Consider the following 13,425-nt stretch of genomic DNA (forward strand, 5'->3'; position numbering starts at 1 on the left):
TCATCTACAATAAATGGGCTATCTTTATACATACACACACACACACACACACACACATACACACACACACACACACATACACACACATCTGGCGTCTGGACTCGTTGTTACATTATTCACAAACCTTTTACTATGATTTATTCACAGTGTGACTGGAGCTCACACACTCAGCCCAGCTGTGTGTGTGTGTGTGTGTGTGTGTGTGTGTGTGTGTGTGTGTGTGTGTGTGTGTGTGCGTCTGTACGAGAGAGAGAGAGAGAGAGAGAGAGGAAAAGTGGAAGACAAGGTGCGTGAGGCAAAAGCAGGAAACAGCAATGAAGAGTGAGAGACAGAAATACAGAGAAAGAAGGAGAAACAGACATGAATCATAGAGATATAAATTCAAACAAAAGAGAGAGAGAAATGTAGTTTCAGAAACATTTTGGGAGTTAGATGAGATTGACAACATTCTCATATCTGTCGATTAAGTATGAATGATAGCTTAGCATAAAGACTGGAAACGGAAAATATCCACCTACAAGCACCTCTAAACAGTTGCCTGGGAGGAGGCAAATTAATCTGAAAGTCTGGAAGAATTGTTGGCAGTAATAATTTGTACTTAAGGAGTTAAAACAAGCAAAAGTAAAAAAAAAGCTGCTTGATTTGTGGTGAATTAAGGTGTGTGTGTGTGTGTTTGTGTGTGTTTACCTTGGAGATGTCCTGACCGTCAATGCGGATGCAGCCACTCTGAGGGTCGTAGAATCTGAACAACAGACGCAGGATGGAGCTTTTACCTGATCCAGATGGACCAACCTGTGCTCACACACACACACACACACATGCACGCACACACACAAAGGTAAAACTGTCAGGAAAAACACACAATATACCTGATTTCTATCAGTGCCACAGTTACATCCTCAGTGACAAGCTTGTACACTGGCTCTGATTGGTTGACAGACGCTACAGACATATTATTGAAAAGCTCAGTCTCAACTTTCATTATGTGTTCTCAACACAAAATCAACAACAAAAATCTCTTTCCAGAAACAGTGACTTCCACTGTCTCACTAAACACACTGTCAACAGTTTGAATGGGGACTTTTTCTTTGGTAGAAAGTAGTTCCAATGAATAAATCTCAGAGACAGATATCTCCAAACTTGAGCAAATAAAACCAAAACGATCTACATGACTGGATACCACTAGACATTAGACTTTACAGACAATAGAAACATAGATGTTGTAAACAGGTGGAAACTTACCAGAGCAACTGTCTGCCCCGCCTCCACCTTAAAGCTCACATCTCTGAGAACCTCAGCGCTACACACACACACACACACACACACACACACACACACACACACACACACACACACACACACACACACATATCAGATAACAGTAAGGCTCAACAGGATCCATTAACTCTGGTTGTAATGTCTGAAATTTGTTAGTTCACTTCATAGACGTACAGTATGAAATGGTTATTTTGTCCTCATCCAATGCATTGGTAATACTATAAATATAAAATAATGGCAAAGGAGCCAGCCAAGTATTCCAGTTAATTTAACATGGCTGGAAGACACTCATCATTTTTTATGTGAGGTCCATAGAATAAGTCATAGTTTCTTGACCTTTCCTGTAACATTTTTATTTCACTTTATTGTTTTTATGTGGATTTGTTTGTGTGCTTGAATTGAATTGAATCAAAAAACAGAAAAGTGGGTTTCAGCTGTAAACAGATTTGTTGTTGGCTACACACCCCGACACGTAGCTGAAAGAGACTCTGTCAAATTCCACCTGACCTGCTGTGAGCTGCAAGTCCTGCGCATCCTCAACGTCCTCCACCTGGGGGGGGGGGGGGGAGGTTTTAAGAAGTGATTTAAAAGATGTACCTGATTCTGCAAGCCTTGACATTATTCTAAGCACTTTTGGATCCTTTCGTCCCGGTTGAGCTTGACTTTGGACGCAGCAAAAGAGCTCAGAATGATGGAAAGTTTGGATTTGGTCAAGAATAATCTGTCATGCTCAACAGAAAAAACATTCTTTGTAAGTAGTAGTAGTAAAAAATACAAAAAATATCTTCATTAAATTGAAAAGTGGAGAGGACATTACAAGAAGAAGAGGCAGTTGGAAGGCATGACAGGAGAGGAGGAAGAAGAAAACATAGCGAGAAGGAAGAGAGAGAGTATTGAGACAGTTTTTTCAAAGAATAAATATTTTTCTTTGTCTTCTGCCCCTTCATCCTCTTCTTCTTCCTCCCATCATTTCTCCATTTTTCACCCTCTCTGCGTTCCCTCCTCTATTCTGAAACGGCAATCCAAACATTTTCAAAACAGAAAAGCTTGTTTGCAGTTTGACAATTTATCACCATCAGTTCTTACAAACCCTCTCTATTTCCTGACCTTCCTCCTCCTCCTCCTCCTTGCTGACTCCCCTCGCCTGCAGCTTCCCAAGCCTAAGAAAAGGGCCGCTGTATTTTTAAGGTGCTCTAATGCTTTTGTCTACATTCATGTGCCTGTTTACCATATCAAGGGCCTGTGAATGTAGGAGCCTTTAGTGAGGCAGCCGGAGGACGCCTTTTCCCACCGAAGCACACACACGCACAAAGACAGACGTACACACACAGACATACACGCAGACTCTGTGTTTTAGTATGTGTATGCGCACAAAGACACACAAACACACAAAGTCACACACAAACACTTGTTGACCTCCTAATCCGCTGACCTCTGACTGCGTGAGTTTCTGTTTTCAAGCAGGACTGAAGCAGACTGATCACAAATCAACACCATCAAACAATTTTTGTTTTATTTATACATATTTAATTATTATATTTTGATTGACATTTTTATTCACCAAAGGCCTCTTTATATAATTTATTTCTAAGTATTGAAATATGTAATTATTTTCTTATTTTGTATCATATTTAATAAAAGAGAAGACATTGATTGTATTATAGCTAAATACTATTATCTAAATAATGCTTTAATCATAGTAATATTTTACTTTCCAATAATATAACAAATTGATTGAAAAATAATAAACATATCAAACATTTGATTACATTAGCTGCATTATCTTCAACTCAGCTTCATTCTCAACTTCATTATTATTATCTCAAAGGGAATTTAGTGTGAAGTCAGGCAAATGTTAAATACATTCAATGTTGGGGGCCACTTAAGAGATAAAAAGTCGAAGGTTGAGAACTCTTTTTACATTTTCTCATATCACAACGTAATCAGCCTGTTTTGAGTGTGATTATCAGTTTCTAAGGAAGCTTTTCAAATACAACAACTGGATTCTGTCATCCTGCTGAAGTGTCCTTGACACTGAATCCAGGTCCTGACCTGATGTGAAGGAGGGAGGCAGTTTTGGCAAAAGAGAGCTCACTGCTTCCTTCACATCTGTTGTATTTGTTGACAAGGTGTAGAAAATATTTTGTTTACTAAATCTGCCTGGATTGTGATTAAATCAGCGACCATAAAGTTTTTTTTTTTACTATTCAGCATCCAAATAATTATTATCATAATGTGGCATTTAAGCATATAAACATCAAAGTAAAGTACATCAGTTGTTGAGTTCATTAACACTGATAGCAGACTGATGTTAGCACTAACTTGGTCCAATATGAATTACATTACAATCATGCACCTGATATGATTCTTTTTCATGACTCACCTCTTTCTGCACTGTCAACAGAGCCAGCATGTTCTCCATGTCAACAAATGAACTCTGAATCAGCCTGCAGAGATACATGGCCTATAGTTATTTGTATTATTAGTAGCCGTAACAGCGGTAGCTACGGTAGTGTGAAAATACAATCACCAGCATTTAATATGCACTGTTGCTACTGTAAAACACCCCTCAAACACACATCCTGTACTTTATATTAATCTCACCTGTAGTAGGTACCAAACCAGTTGAGAGGAGTGTACAGCTGGATGATGTAGGTTCCAAACAGAACATAATCTCCAACCTGAGGGGAAAGGAAACACATACAGCTCCTAAACATTAAACACCACCACAGAACATTACTAATCCTATAATCATCAATAAGTAAAGCAGCAACTAGACAGCCATTAAAGTTAAAGAATGAGTCAAGTCTCATGTCCATTTTATGTGCATCATTATCAGTGGGGTCAGGTATTAAAACAAGGTCATATCCTAATCACCAAGGATGCTTACTGGTCATTAAGATTGAGTCTGAGCCATGAGATCATGTCTGATTCACTGAATTAATTCACAATACACCAAAGTCCTGTCTAACTAATTAACATGTCTCATGTCTGAGTCATCATCATTAAGTCTGAGTCTCTAAAACCATATTTGAGTTACTGAGACCTATTTCCATTCTGTTAATTCTGCTTCCTCACGTCCTCTCCGGCCCGTGACCTCTGTTGATAGAGTTCCCTCATCATATAAGATGTTCCAATCCCTTAAATGCATTTTGGAGAAGAAGAGAGAGGAAGAGCGAGGAACCACAGGTGTATCCTATGTGGTCGTTTTTTATCAGACTGCAACACCCCTTTGATCAGATTGTCTTTATTGATCCATCACCTGATCCGATGGAGCTGCCGGGCTGCTGGGAAAACAACTTAAAGAGGACCTATTCTGCTCATTTCAGCTCTAAATTTTTATTTTTGGATTCCACTAGAGTAGCTCTGCATGATTCAAAGTTCTAAAACTCCTTCTTTATCTTATGCTGGCCCTTTATGTAGCCCCTCAACATACACCATTTGTCTTACACTCCGTTTTAGCTCCTGTCCCTTTAAGGCCCTCCTCCCGATGGGCCCACTCTATTCTGATTGGCCAGCTTTACGTATCAGAGTTGTGTAACTTTACCGTCATTGCAAACCAAACATGTCCTGCTTTACTGCTTCAAATAAAGCTTTTAATTGACTAACTAATGGAAGACTTTTATTGTGAAGAATTTACAGGAAGTAAAAGCGTGTTCCTCACTGACTTAGCAGAGCTTCATTAGCAGCGCTAAAAACCAGTCGAAACAACAGCATATGGAGCTATTTGGAGCTATTTGTTCAGCGGATCAGTTAGAAATGATGCACGGAGGAAGAGTACAAGCAGAAACAGTCACAGTGAGATGTTTTATTAAGAGCTGCAGACAACCAGCACACCTCCAATAGGTAAACTACTTATTTTACTTTGCTGTGCTGTGTAATGGCGTCATGGCTTGGTGTAACTACTCCCAGAGTGGAACAGCGAATTCGCGCACTGTGCACGTAGCAGATGTCCATATAAAGAAATCCGTCACGAGCTGACATCAGCTTGGGCCAAAAGTAGAAAAAACCATTGGAAACGGAGTGCTCAGAGCAGTCTGAGGCCAGGGCTTTCTGCTTACAGGGATTACTCCTACATATGTTTACCTCGTTATTTGACCCGTAAGCCACTTTTAACATGAATATCCGACATTGTGACATTATATATATATGTCTGAAAATAAGGAAAAGCATAATACGTCCCCTTTAACTGTAATAATAATAAAATTGCATGATTTGCAATACTGTAGATTAAGAAAACTACCTTTGGAAACAGGAAAGACAGACAGCACCAAGGTGGCTCTAATGTTATTCATTTTTATATCTTAAATAGAAAAATATGACATATGTGTAGAATCTGAATAATGAAAGCATTCACTTTCTTCATGACTCATAAGGCTTTTCTCTTCTTCTTTTCTTATTTTTAATTCCAAGATTATCTTAATAAGTTCAGGGAAAATATACAGCTACAGTCCTACAAAGCTGTGGTTATTATTACTAATCCTTCATCCTCTTGTCTCTCCTTTGCATCTTTCTCTCCCATCCCCGCTGAGAGGAGCCAAAGCGTGAGGAAGAAAGGTGAGTGAGGGTAGCGAGGAGCAATATTAGCCAAACGGAAAGTACCCGAAGTTACCGAGGTCATGTCCTTATCACTAACATATTGTTTGATTCACGGAGATCATCTCCAAGTTTCATATCCAGATCTCGTCATGTCCAGGTCACCACGGTCAAGTCCATGTTTCTTAGTCATGTCTGAGTCACTGAGGTCATGGCATCAAAGAAGTTTCTTGGTCTCGTTCACTCTTCACTGATACCTGGAATTGTCCCTTGGAGACCAGGTAGGCGCAGAGCAGAGATCCAGCCAGCAGTCCTGATCCTATGATGATGTTCTGTGTTTGGTTCAGCAGAGCGAGGGACGCTGAGCTCTTCCATTCACAGTACTACACAACCAGCACACAATTTATTGAGCTTAATTTAAAATAAGGAACATTGAAAACAATCATTGCAAGATTTGAAAATTGATCAGAATTCTTTAAACTAAAACAAGACACACTGCTTTATATTTACATGTGAAATAAGCAGCAACTGAACTGTCTGTCTGCTATTAGCTGCCAGGTGATGTCACTCATACAGTAACCTGATAGAAACAAAAGCTTACTTGATATTTCAGAATGGCTTCCTCAAAGCAGCGGACTTCATAATCCTCAGCGTTGTAATATTTTACCTGCAAAAAATATCAAATTAAAATTAAACAAACCCAATGTGTGAAGACTGGAAAACAAAGGAATATCTGTCAGTCAGCCTTGTGTGTGTGATATGTGTGATGGTGTTATCTACCGTCTCAAAATTCAGCAGCGAGTCTACGGCTCTGGACTTTGCGTTGTTGTCCTGATTGTTCATCTCTCTCCTGTATTTCGTCCTCCACTCTGTGATCAGGACGGTACATGCTGCAGACAGAGTTAATATCAGTTTGAAACTGCATTTAACAAAGATTGTTACAAAAACAAGAGGCTGGATCTTGGATCTGGGTTTAAAAAGTATGAGCACAAAATCTATACATCCATCATACATTCACATTTATTAAGTGCTTATATTTTTGGAAGTCTTTAAACTTGACCAAACTGGATTGAATCAAGATTTCATGATGCTCAGAATTTTGCTGAAATTAGATATATGAGTCCTGATGACCAGAAAGCAATGGGAAAAAAATTGTGAAGGAAAGCATACACTTACACTCAAACAGCACGCACACACTGACTCACTGAGGTAAAGCACCATGCAGGCAAGAACGATGAGTCCAAACCAGATACTGAAGTAGGAGACAAAGTAAATGATGGCGATGATGATGTCGCAGATGGTGGGGAGGATGCTGAACAGGATGTAGCTAAAGACAAATACAAACACGGGTTATTACTTGCCCCCTACATGTGTTCTGAGTCGCATGCCTGTCATGTTTTGGTAAATGAAACCGGGTTAAGTGAGTTGAGGATTAGTGTCTCCACTTTTCAGCCTCCTCCTGTCCTACCTCAGCAGGTTATTGATAGATGAGGTGCCTCGGTCGACGCTCCTCAGAACATCCCCAGTGTGTCTCTCCAGGTGCCAGCGCAGAGATAATCCATGGAGGTGGGAAAACAAACGCACCTCAAGTGTGGAGGGAGAGGGGCAGAGAGGGGCTTCTGGTTACCAAATTAGACTACACACAGCCTACAACACATTACACACTTGGACCATGTCCAATGTAAGCCTGATGAATTTGAAATCTGTATTAATGAGCCTTAAAGGAGTAGTTCAACACTATCATGTTTTTACAAGCTGCGTGCAGAGAAAGCAGCAATGGTAGAAAGACTGATGGAGCTTTAAATAAGGCGCCCTGTATGAAATTTTCCAATTGAATTTATTGACGGTAATCAGCTGAGCCATCGACTGACGTGGGCCAGCTTTAAGATCAGCTGCTGTCAGCTGATGTAGCTGGGTTTGTGAGCTGAGCTTCACTTTGTGGCCTGCCTGAACTAACTCTATGCTCAATGTCTTCAAATCTTCAAATCAAAAAATTATTGACTTCATATTTCTAGAGAGAAGTTGACGCTTTTTGAATGGGAGTCTATTGGAGCCAGGGATTCTCTGGAGCCAGCATCTAGTGGCCGTCAGTGGCATTGCACTTTAAGGTGCTTCATCCTCAAGCCGTGGTAGTTGCTGCTTGGTCAGTATGAGTTAAATAAGGAGTTTTTTTAACTGAAAATAGATATTCCAATAGAGCCCCAGATTAAAAATATAGACCCGGAAATGTGCATGATATGTCCCCTTTAAGTACAAGCGAGCTAACACTGTGGAAAATTCAGAAATTAAAGTCAGCAGGAAGGAAAGGCAAGGAAACATACAGAAGAAGAAGAGTCTGAGTGGTACCTGAACGCCTCTGCTGGTGAACTGCTGAACTTTGATCCACAGAAACTGACGAAGATTGCTGATGAAACCAGAGGTACCTACAAGGAGCAAAGAGAGGAAGAGGAGGGTGAGTGATGGAAGGAGGGAGGAAAAAGCAATAGATAAAGGAAGGAAGAAATCAAAGACGCATTTTATTATTTACATATATTCCTGTACTGTAAATATAGAAACACCTCATGCGTACCTGCCCCTCCTCCTTGTAGGAACTTGAGCAGTGTGTAGATGCAGACAGTGATGATCAGTGAAGTCCAGCTGCTTCCTGCAGACAATTCATTCACTGCGCGCACACACACACGTACACACACACACACACACACACACACATATGCACATATAGGTGTTACAAAGTACAACACAAAGGTTAAATCCTCCACATTTTCTTATTACTGAGGCCTGTGATCTAGATAAACATCCTCCCAGTGAAAACCAACTAAACACACACATACACACACAGTCATGAACATATTCACACACTCCCCTCTCTGCCACACAGACACATTCTCATTCACATTCATTACCATTTTGTACAAGTGCTGGGAATCAGGATGAAATGAATAAACAGACAGAGATGAGGGGAGAAGGAGGAGGAGAGGAAGAAAAACCAAAGATCCACACAGAAAGAGAGGCACAGTAAAAAAAAAGAAAGGAGAAAGATAAAAAGATTGATAGAAAGAAATAAAGAGATGTGTGTATTTTACATTCTTAAACTATCTAGTGTGTGTTTTCTGCGGGGGGCATTTTCAACTCTGGCATCGGGTCCCAGAGTCGGAGGGGGTCGGACTTAGAGACAAAACGTCCGTTGTACCGGTGTGTTAACTCCACGAAAAAGGCCGCTAATGCCGGCTAAGCATGACTGGCAGGAGGGGTGACCTCCCAGAAAACCCTCTGCACACACACACACACACCAATAACAAACCCCCCTCTGAAACCCCCTCCACCCCTTCCTCATCACACAAAGCAGCGCTCGGCCTCATTCTTGCTGCGCTGGCTTATACTTTCATGTTGCTCCAAAAGCCAAATGGCCAGTTTTCCAAAAGGAGAAGTAACTGAAGACAAACTGGATGCTGACTTCCTCTGAAGTGGAGGCTTCTGGGTTGTTGCCTTGTGGTAGATGCAGCCCTGCGTACAAAACAGCGTACAAAAGACCCTGGCAAATGATGACACCCCCTCGTTGTGTGCCAAATTGCATCCTTCATATGTGAAAGTGAAGCTTCAAACCCATACGTTTTCATTCAGTAGCTGATCTGGTTTATAAGAAATGACCAAACCAGCCTACACAATTGTTTACAGTTTATAGTGATGTATGTTACTGGATTCCCTCAGTACCTACATGAAATGATGTGAAATGAACATTTTTAAACCTGTGAATGAATTGTATTTTATGGACCTAGCTACAGTAATGTGTGTATATGCAGAAAATAAGCCACTATCAGAAAACATCAGATTTTGATGTCAGTCCCTCATAATAAAATTCACTCGCAGTTGGTTTTGGTTGAATATTCAGTTGCCAGTAGCAACCGCTACGTTCCAAATGCCCTTAATGGAACATTTGTCTGCAGGTACTCAGACTGTTGTAGGTCTTTTGTGACCGTTGTAATTTGAGACATTAAATTTGATTTTCTGTGATCAGTTTAGTATTAACCAAGCTAGCCATTAACCTACATTAGCTGAGGCTAATGTGTTGCTAATACAATATTCTAGGGTAACTGTTACTTAGGCTTAAGGTAATTTCAGTGAGCAGCTACCAGGGCTAAAGTTACATTCAAACCTGACCTGTACGCTTCAGGTTGATGCTATCGTAGCCATATATAACAAGCTTAGCTAACTAATATTATAAACTGTTTTTGGTCCAGATAATCCAAATTTGTATTCTGATGTTCGACCATCATCTACTCAGACACTGGCTTGGCTTTTCTTGCTGCTGACACCGATCTTGTCATGGTTACATTCAAAACAATGGTGGTGGCAGCAGCAACTGCTCACTGTCTGAAAATACCTTAATCTTTTTTTTATAAACCAACAGAAAATATCAGATTTGTATGTCAGCACCTAGGAATCAAAGTAATCAGCAGTTAGTTTCAGTATAACATTATGTTGCTAGCAGTTGCAGTCTGCTCTTGTCAGACCATTCATCTGTAGGTATCTCCTTTCTTAGATATTTTTCTACACAACTGTTAGTTAACTGTTGGGCTAACTGTTCTGTATTTCACTCTATTCATTTTAATCTTGTGGACTCTTATGTTTATTAGATGAATTACTGTGTTGTACTTGGGATTTCATGTTGTTCACTGGTGATACTTTGTGTCTTCCTTGCATTAGGGGTGATAGGCCTTTTTCACAGCAGACATTTTGACTTTCACAGTAGAAAAAGCACATGTTACTATAATAACATTAGCAACATCCGAGTTCTATTCAAGAGTCCCAGTAAACCATGACAGTGTGACAGTGTTACAGTATGCATGATACCAGGACCCTGAAACCAAAGCAGCTAAATGGATCATTACCTTTTATTATGGACATCTGTGCTTTTCCTACAGTGACATGTCACAATGTCCTAAGTGAAAGAAGCCTGTAACTAAGTGGAGTGGAACACATTTGTGAATGAATGTTACTGCACTAATTATTTTTACAATACCTTTGGTCTGATGCTTGTTTATGGTATCTCATTGTTTTCTGATTTGTAATCACTATGACTGAATATGTTAGGTTTCATCCAATACAGTTTTCACAGTTTCACTATTGCTTCCGGTAAAAAAATTAAAACTCTGGACTTGTGTCTTCTACCCGAAACATATGTGTAGCTTGCTGTGTACCTGCACCACAGTGAGGGTAGATGACAAAAAGAGAGAGGTCCTTTTTGGCTTTTCACTTACATTCATGAGTTACACAGGGAGAAATCCACCAAAGAAACATATGATTAATTTTTACACCCAAGGGGAAGGCCATGTAGCTGCAGGAGAAGGTTCCATACGTGTTTAGTTTGTGTAATGTATGTCACATACAGAAAGTGTTTCACTCATTTTCTACAAATAATTGTGAGCTTTCCCCTTGGTGACAATAAATGTGTAATGTAAGAGAATTTGCATTGACTACCACTGTGGTCAGGCACCTACTTCTAATACAGTGCATACTGTCATTGATCTTAACAACCCTGAGGACTGTGAACACACTAAGAAGACACTAGGTATGAGGAAGAAAAACATAATCAATCAAAGACATAGAAACAAGGTAGACCACCATACTAAAAAAATGTGAGCACACTGCCATCTAGAGTTTGAACAGCGAAATGCAGTTAATGGGTCTGACAAAGCAACTGAATTGGCTCAGCTGCAGTTCTGTTGGTTGTTTCCAGACAGCTTAAAGGTAAAATTTGAGTACAAAAATGTATGAGTACAGTAGTACACAATTTAACACATTCATGTCAACAAAGAAAGCTCAGATTATCTTGTTCATTTATAGAGGCTTCATGGTTTTCAGTGCTTACCGATGTTCTTGGAGTAAACAGGTACCAACACGTTAACCAGCCGCTCTGCTGCCAGCAGGCCCACACACAGCAGCACCAGTCCCTGTAAGGCAGAGGATCCTTTGGGCCAGACGTATGGCTGCAGTAGTCTCACCTTCCTCCCAAATCCTTTCCAGACAGTCGGCAAGGAAGTAGAGGAGGGGGGAGATGAAGGCTGCTGGATCTGAGGATGAACAGAGTGCAGTGATGCTCGATGTCCTCCACAAAATCTGATCCTACTGATCAGATTCAACAAAACTTGAATGAGGAATGCTGGACAGCGATGTGTGGTCACATTATGGGATTTTATTATGAATATTATCTTGTGTATTATTTTATGTGTATTTGAGATAAAGGCCCTGATTCTGTTGTGGAAATCTGCATTTGGAGTTTATTTTTACAGCACTGAAGCTAATTTTTGCCTCGCTTTATTTGAACAATTCGACTATGTTAGCTGTTTGCTGACATTAGCGATGAAGCACCAGTGAGTTCTCATCATATACCCTAACGCTAGCATCTAGCTTAATTAGCACGGTGCATTTACAGTCTATGGTTAACTGTGATGATGCTAATGCTAGTGCTAATTTTCACTATCGAAAATCAGGCTTAAATCCATTAAAACAAAATGTACCTACTGGAAAAAAATGAACATCCAACTCCTTGGAGGGTCTTTTAGTACAAGCAAACGCTGTACAGGACTTTTTTAAGTCAACCAATATGCTACAATTAACTTTCATGAACTGAAAACACACTGAAACAGCGACGGCTACAACTACACCCGCACCTACACTCTGTGAATCTCAGGTTATGCCATGGTTATGTTACCTAACCAAAGTTGTCACCGTCGTAGCACCTGTCACTCAAAGCGGCCATGCCAGTAATTATGCATAATTTTAAGTCTTAATAAAATTGAAACGGGTGAGTTATATGAAAATTCATCCCTCATACAGTTGTCATGAATGGGTACCAGGTTCTGTACCAGGCTGTCAACTTGTTTATTTCTGCTGTAAAGTTGGGCATTTTAACACGGGGGTCTATGGGGCCAAAAATTGCAGTTCCTTGAATGGCCACTTGAGGCTGGCTCAAAAAGCGAGTCAATCCCCATAGACCCCCATGTTAAAATGTCCAACTTTACAGCAGATATAAACATGTTTACAGCCTGGTACAAAAAACAGTTTAGGTCTCCATAGCTAATTTCCCCTTTCATGATAACTGTACGGGGGGTGAATTTTTTTATAACTCACCTGTTTAAATTTTATTAAGCCGTAAAGTTATGCATAATGAAGGACATGGCTGCTTTGAGTGACAGGTCCGCCAGCCGCTAGGTGGCTTGTTTCAGCCATTCGGCCCGCCTCTCTCGAGCTTCAAAACCACTCTTCAGAAACCAACGGGTGACGTCACGGTAACTACATCCATGTTTTTATACAGGCTATGGTTCTCATCCATCCAAGCTGTAATGGGCTCAATACTGCCCCTTGTGGCCAGAGAACAGAAAACACTCATTGCATTTACAGTGCTCATTGCAGCCATAAGGGGCAGTAATGAGTCCTTTCCACACTCGACAACAGATTTCGGCTAGCCACACAAAGGTGAGAGTTAAGCTTTATTGAAAGAGTTTTTTTTAACACTGTGTTTATTAAATTAAAGGATAAGCACTAACTGGTTCAGCAAATGCACTACCCCCGATGAAGAGCTGCAGGCAACTTTACTACGGGAAGCATCCA

The 13,425-nt window shown here is 40.3% G+C and overlaps 1 protein-coding gene across 5 annotated transcripts in view; it reads right to left on the reverse strand.

Annotated features, from left to right (window-relative positions):
• abcb6b (ATP-binding cassette, sub-family B (MDR/TAP), member 6b) overlaps positions 1-12,670 on the reverse strand; it is a 29,649-nt gene extending 16,979 nt beyond the window's left edge. For 2 of the 5 annotated variants that reach the window (XM_042426968.1, XM_042426969.1), the window contains exons 1-14: positions 12,337-12,670; positions 11,684-11,885; positions 8,384-8,476; positions 8,161-8,237; positions 7,283-7,398; positions 7,020-7,141; positions 6,595-6,704; positions 6,416-6,481; positions 6,072-6,197; positions 3,883-3,959; positions 3,662-3,725; positions 1,743-1,828; positions 1,243-1,300; positions 688-792 (exon numbers count right to left, since the gene is read on the reverse strand). In XM_042426968.1, the coding sequence (XP_042282902.1) occupies positions 688-792; positions 1,243-1,300; positions 1,743-1,828; positions 3,662-3,725; positions 3,883-3,959; positions 6,072-6,197; positions 6,416-6,481; positions 6,595-6,704; positions 7,020-7,141; positions 7,283-7,398; positions 8,161-8,237; positions 8,384-8,476; positions 11,684-11,885; positions 12,337-12,438 (1,404 nt within the window). In that variant the 5' untranslated portion in view covers positions 12,439-12,670. Of the gene's footprint in view, positions 1-687; positions 793-1,242; positions 1,301-1,742; positions 1,829-3,661; positions 3,726-3,882; positions 3,960-6,071; positions 6,198-6,415; positions 6,482-6,594; positions 6,705-6,990; positions 7,142-7,282; positions 7,399-8,160; positions 8,238-8,383; positions 8,477-11,683; positions 11,886-12,336 lie in introns of those variants that run through there. The other 3 variants (XM_042426966.1, XM_042426967.1, XM_042426971.1) reach the window with 3 other exon arrangements.
• Between the last annotated feature and the right edge of the window lie 755 nt (positions 12,671-13,425).

The sequence above is a fragment of the Thunnus maccoyii genome, chromosome 11 (assembly GCF_910596095.1).
Source record: "Thunnus maccoyii chromosome 11, fThuMac1.1, whole genome shotgun sequence".
Taxonomy (NCBI): Eukaryota; Metazoa; Chordata; class Actinopteri; order Scombriformes; family Scombridae; genus Thunnus; species Thunnus maccoyii.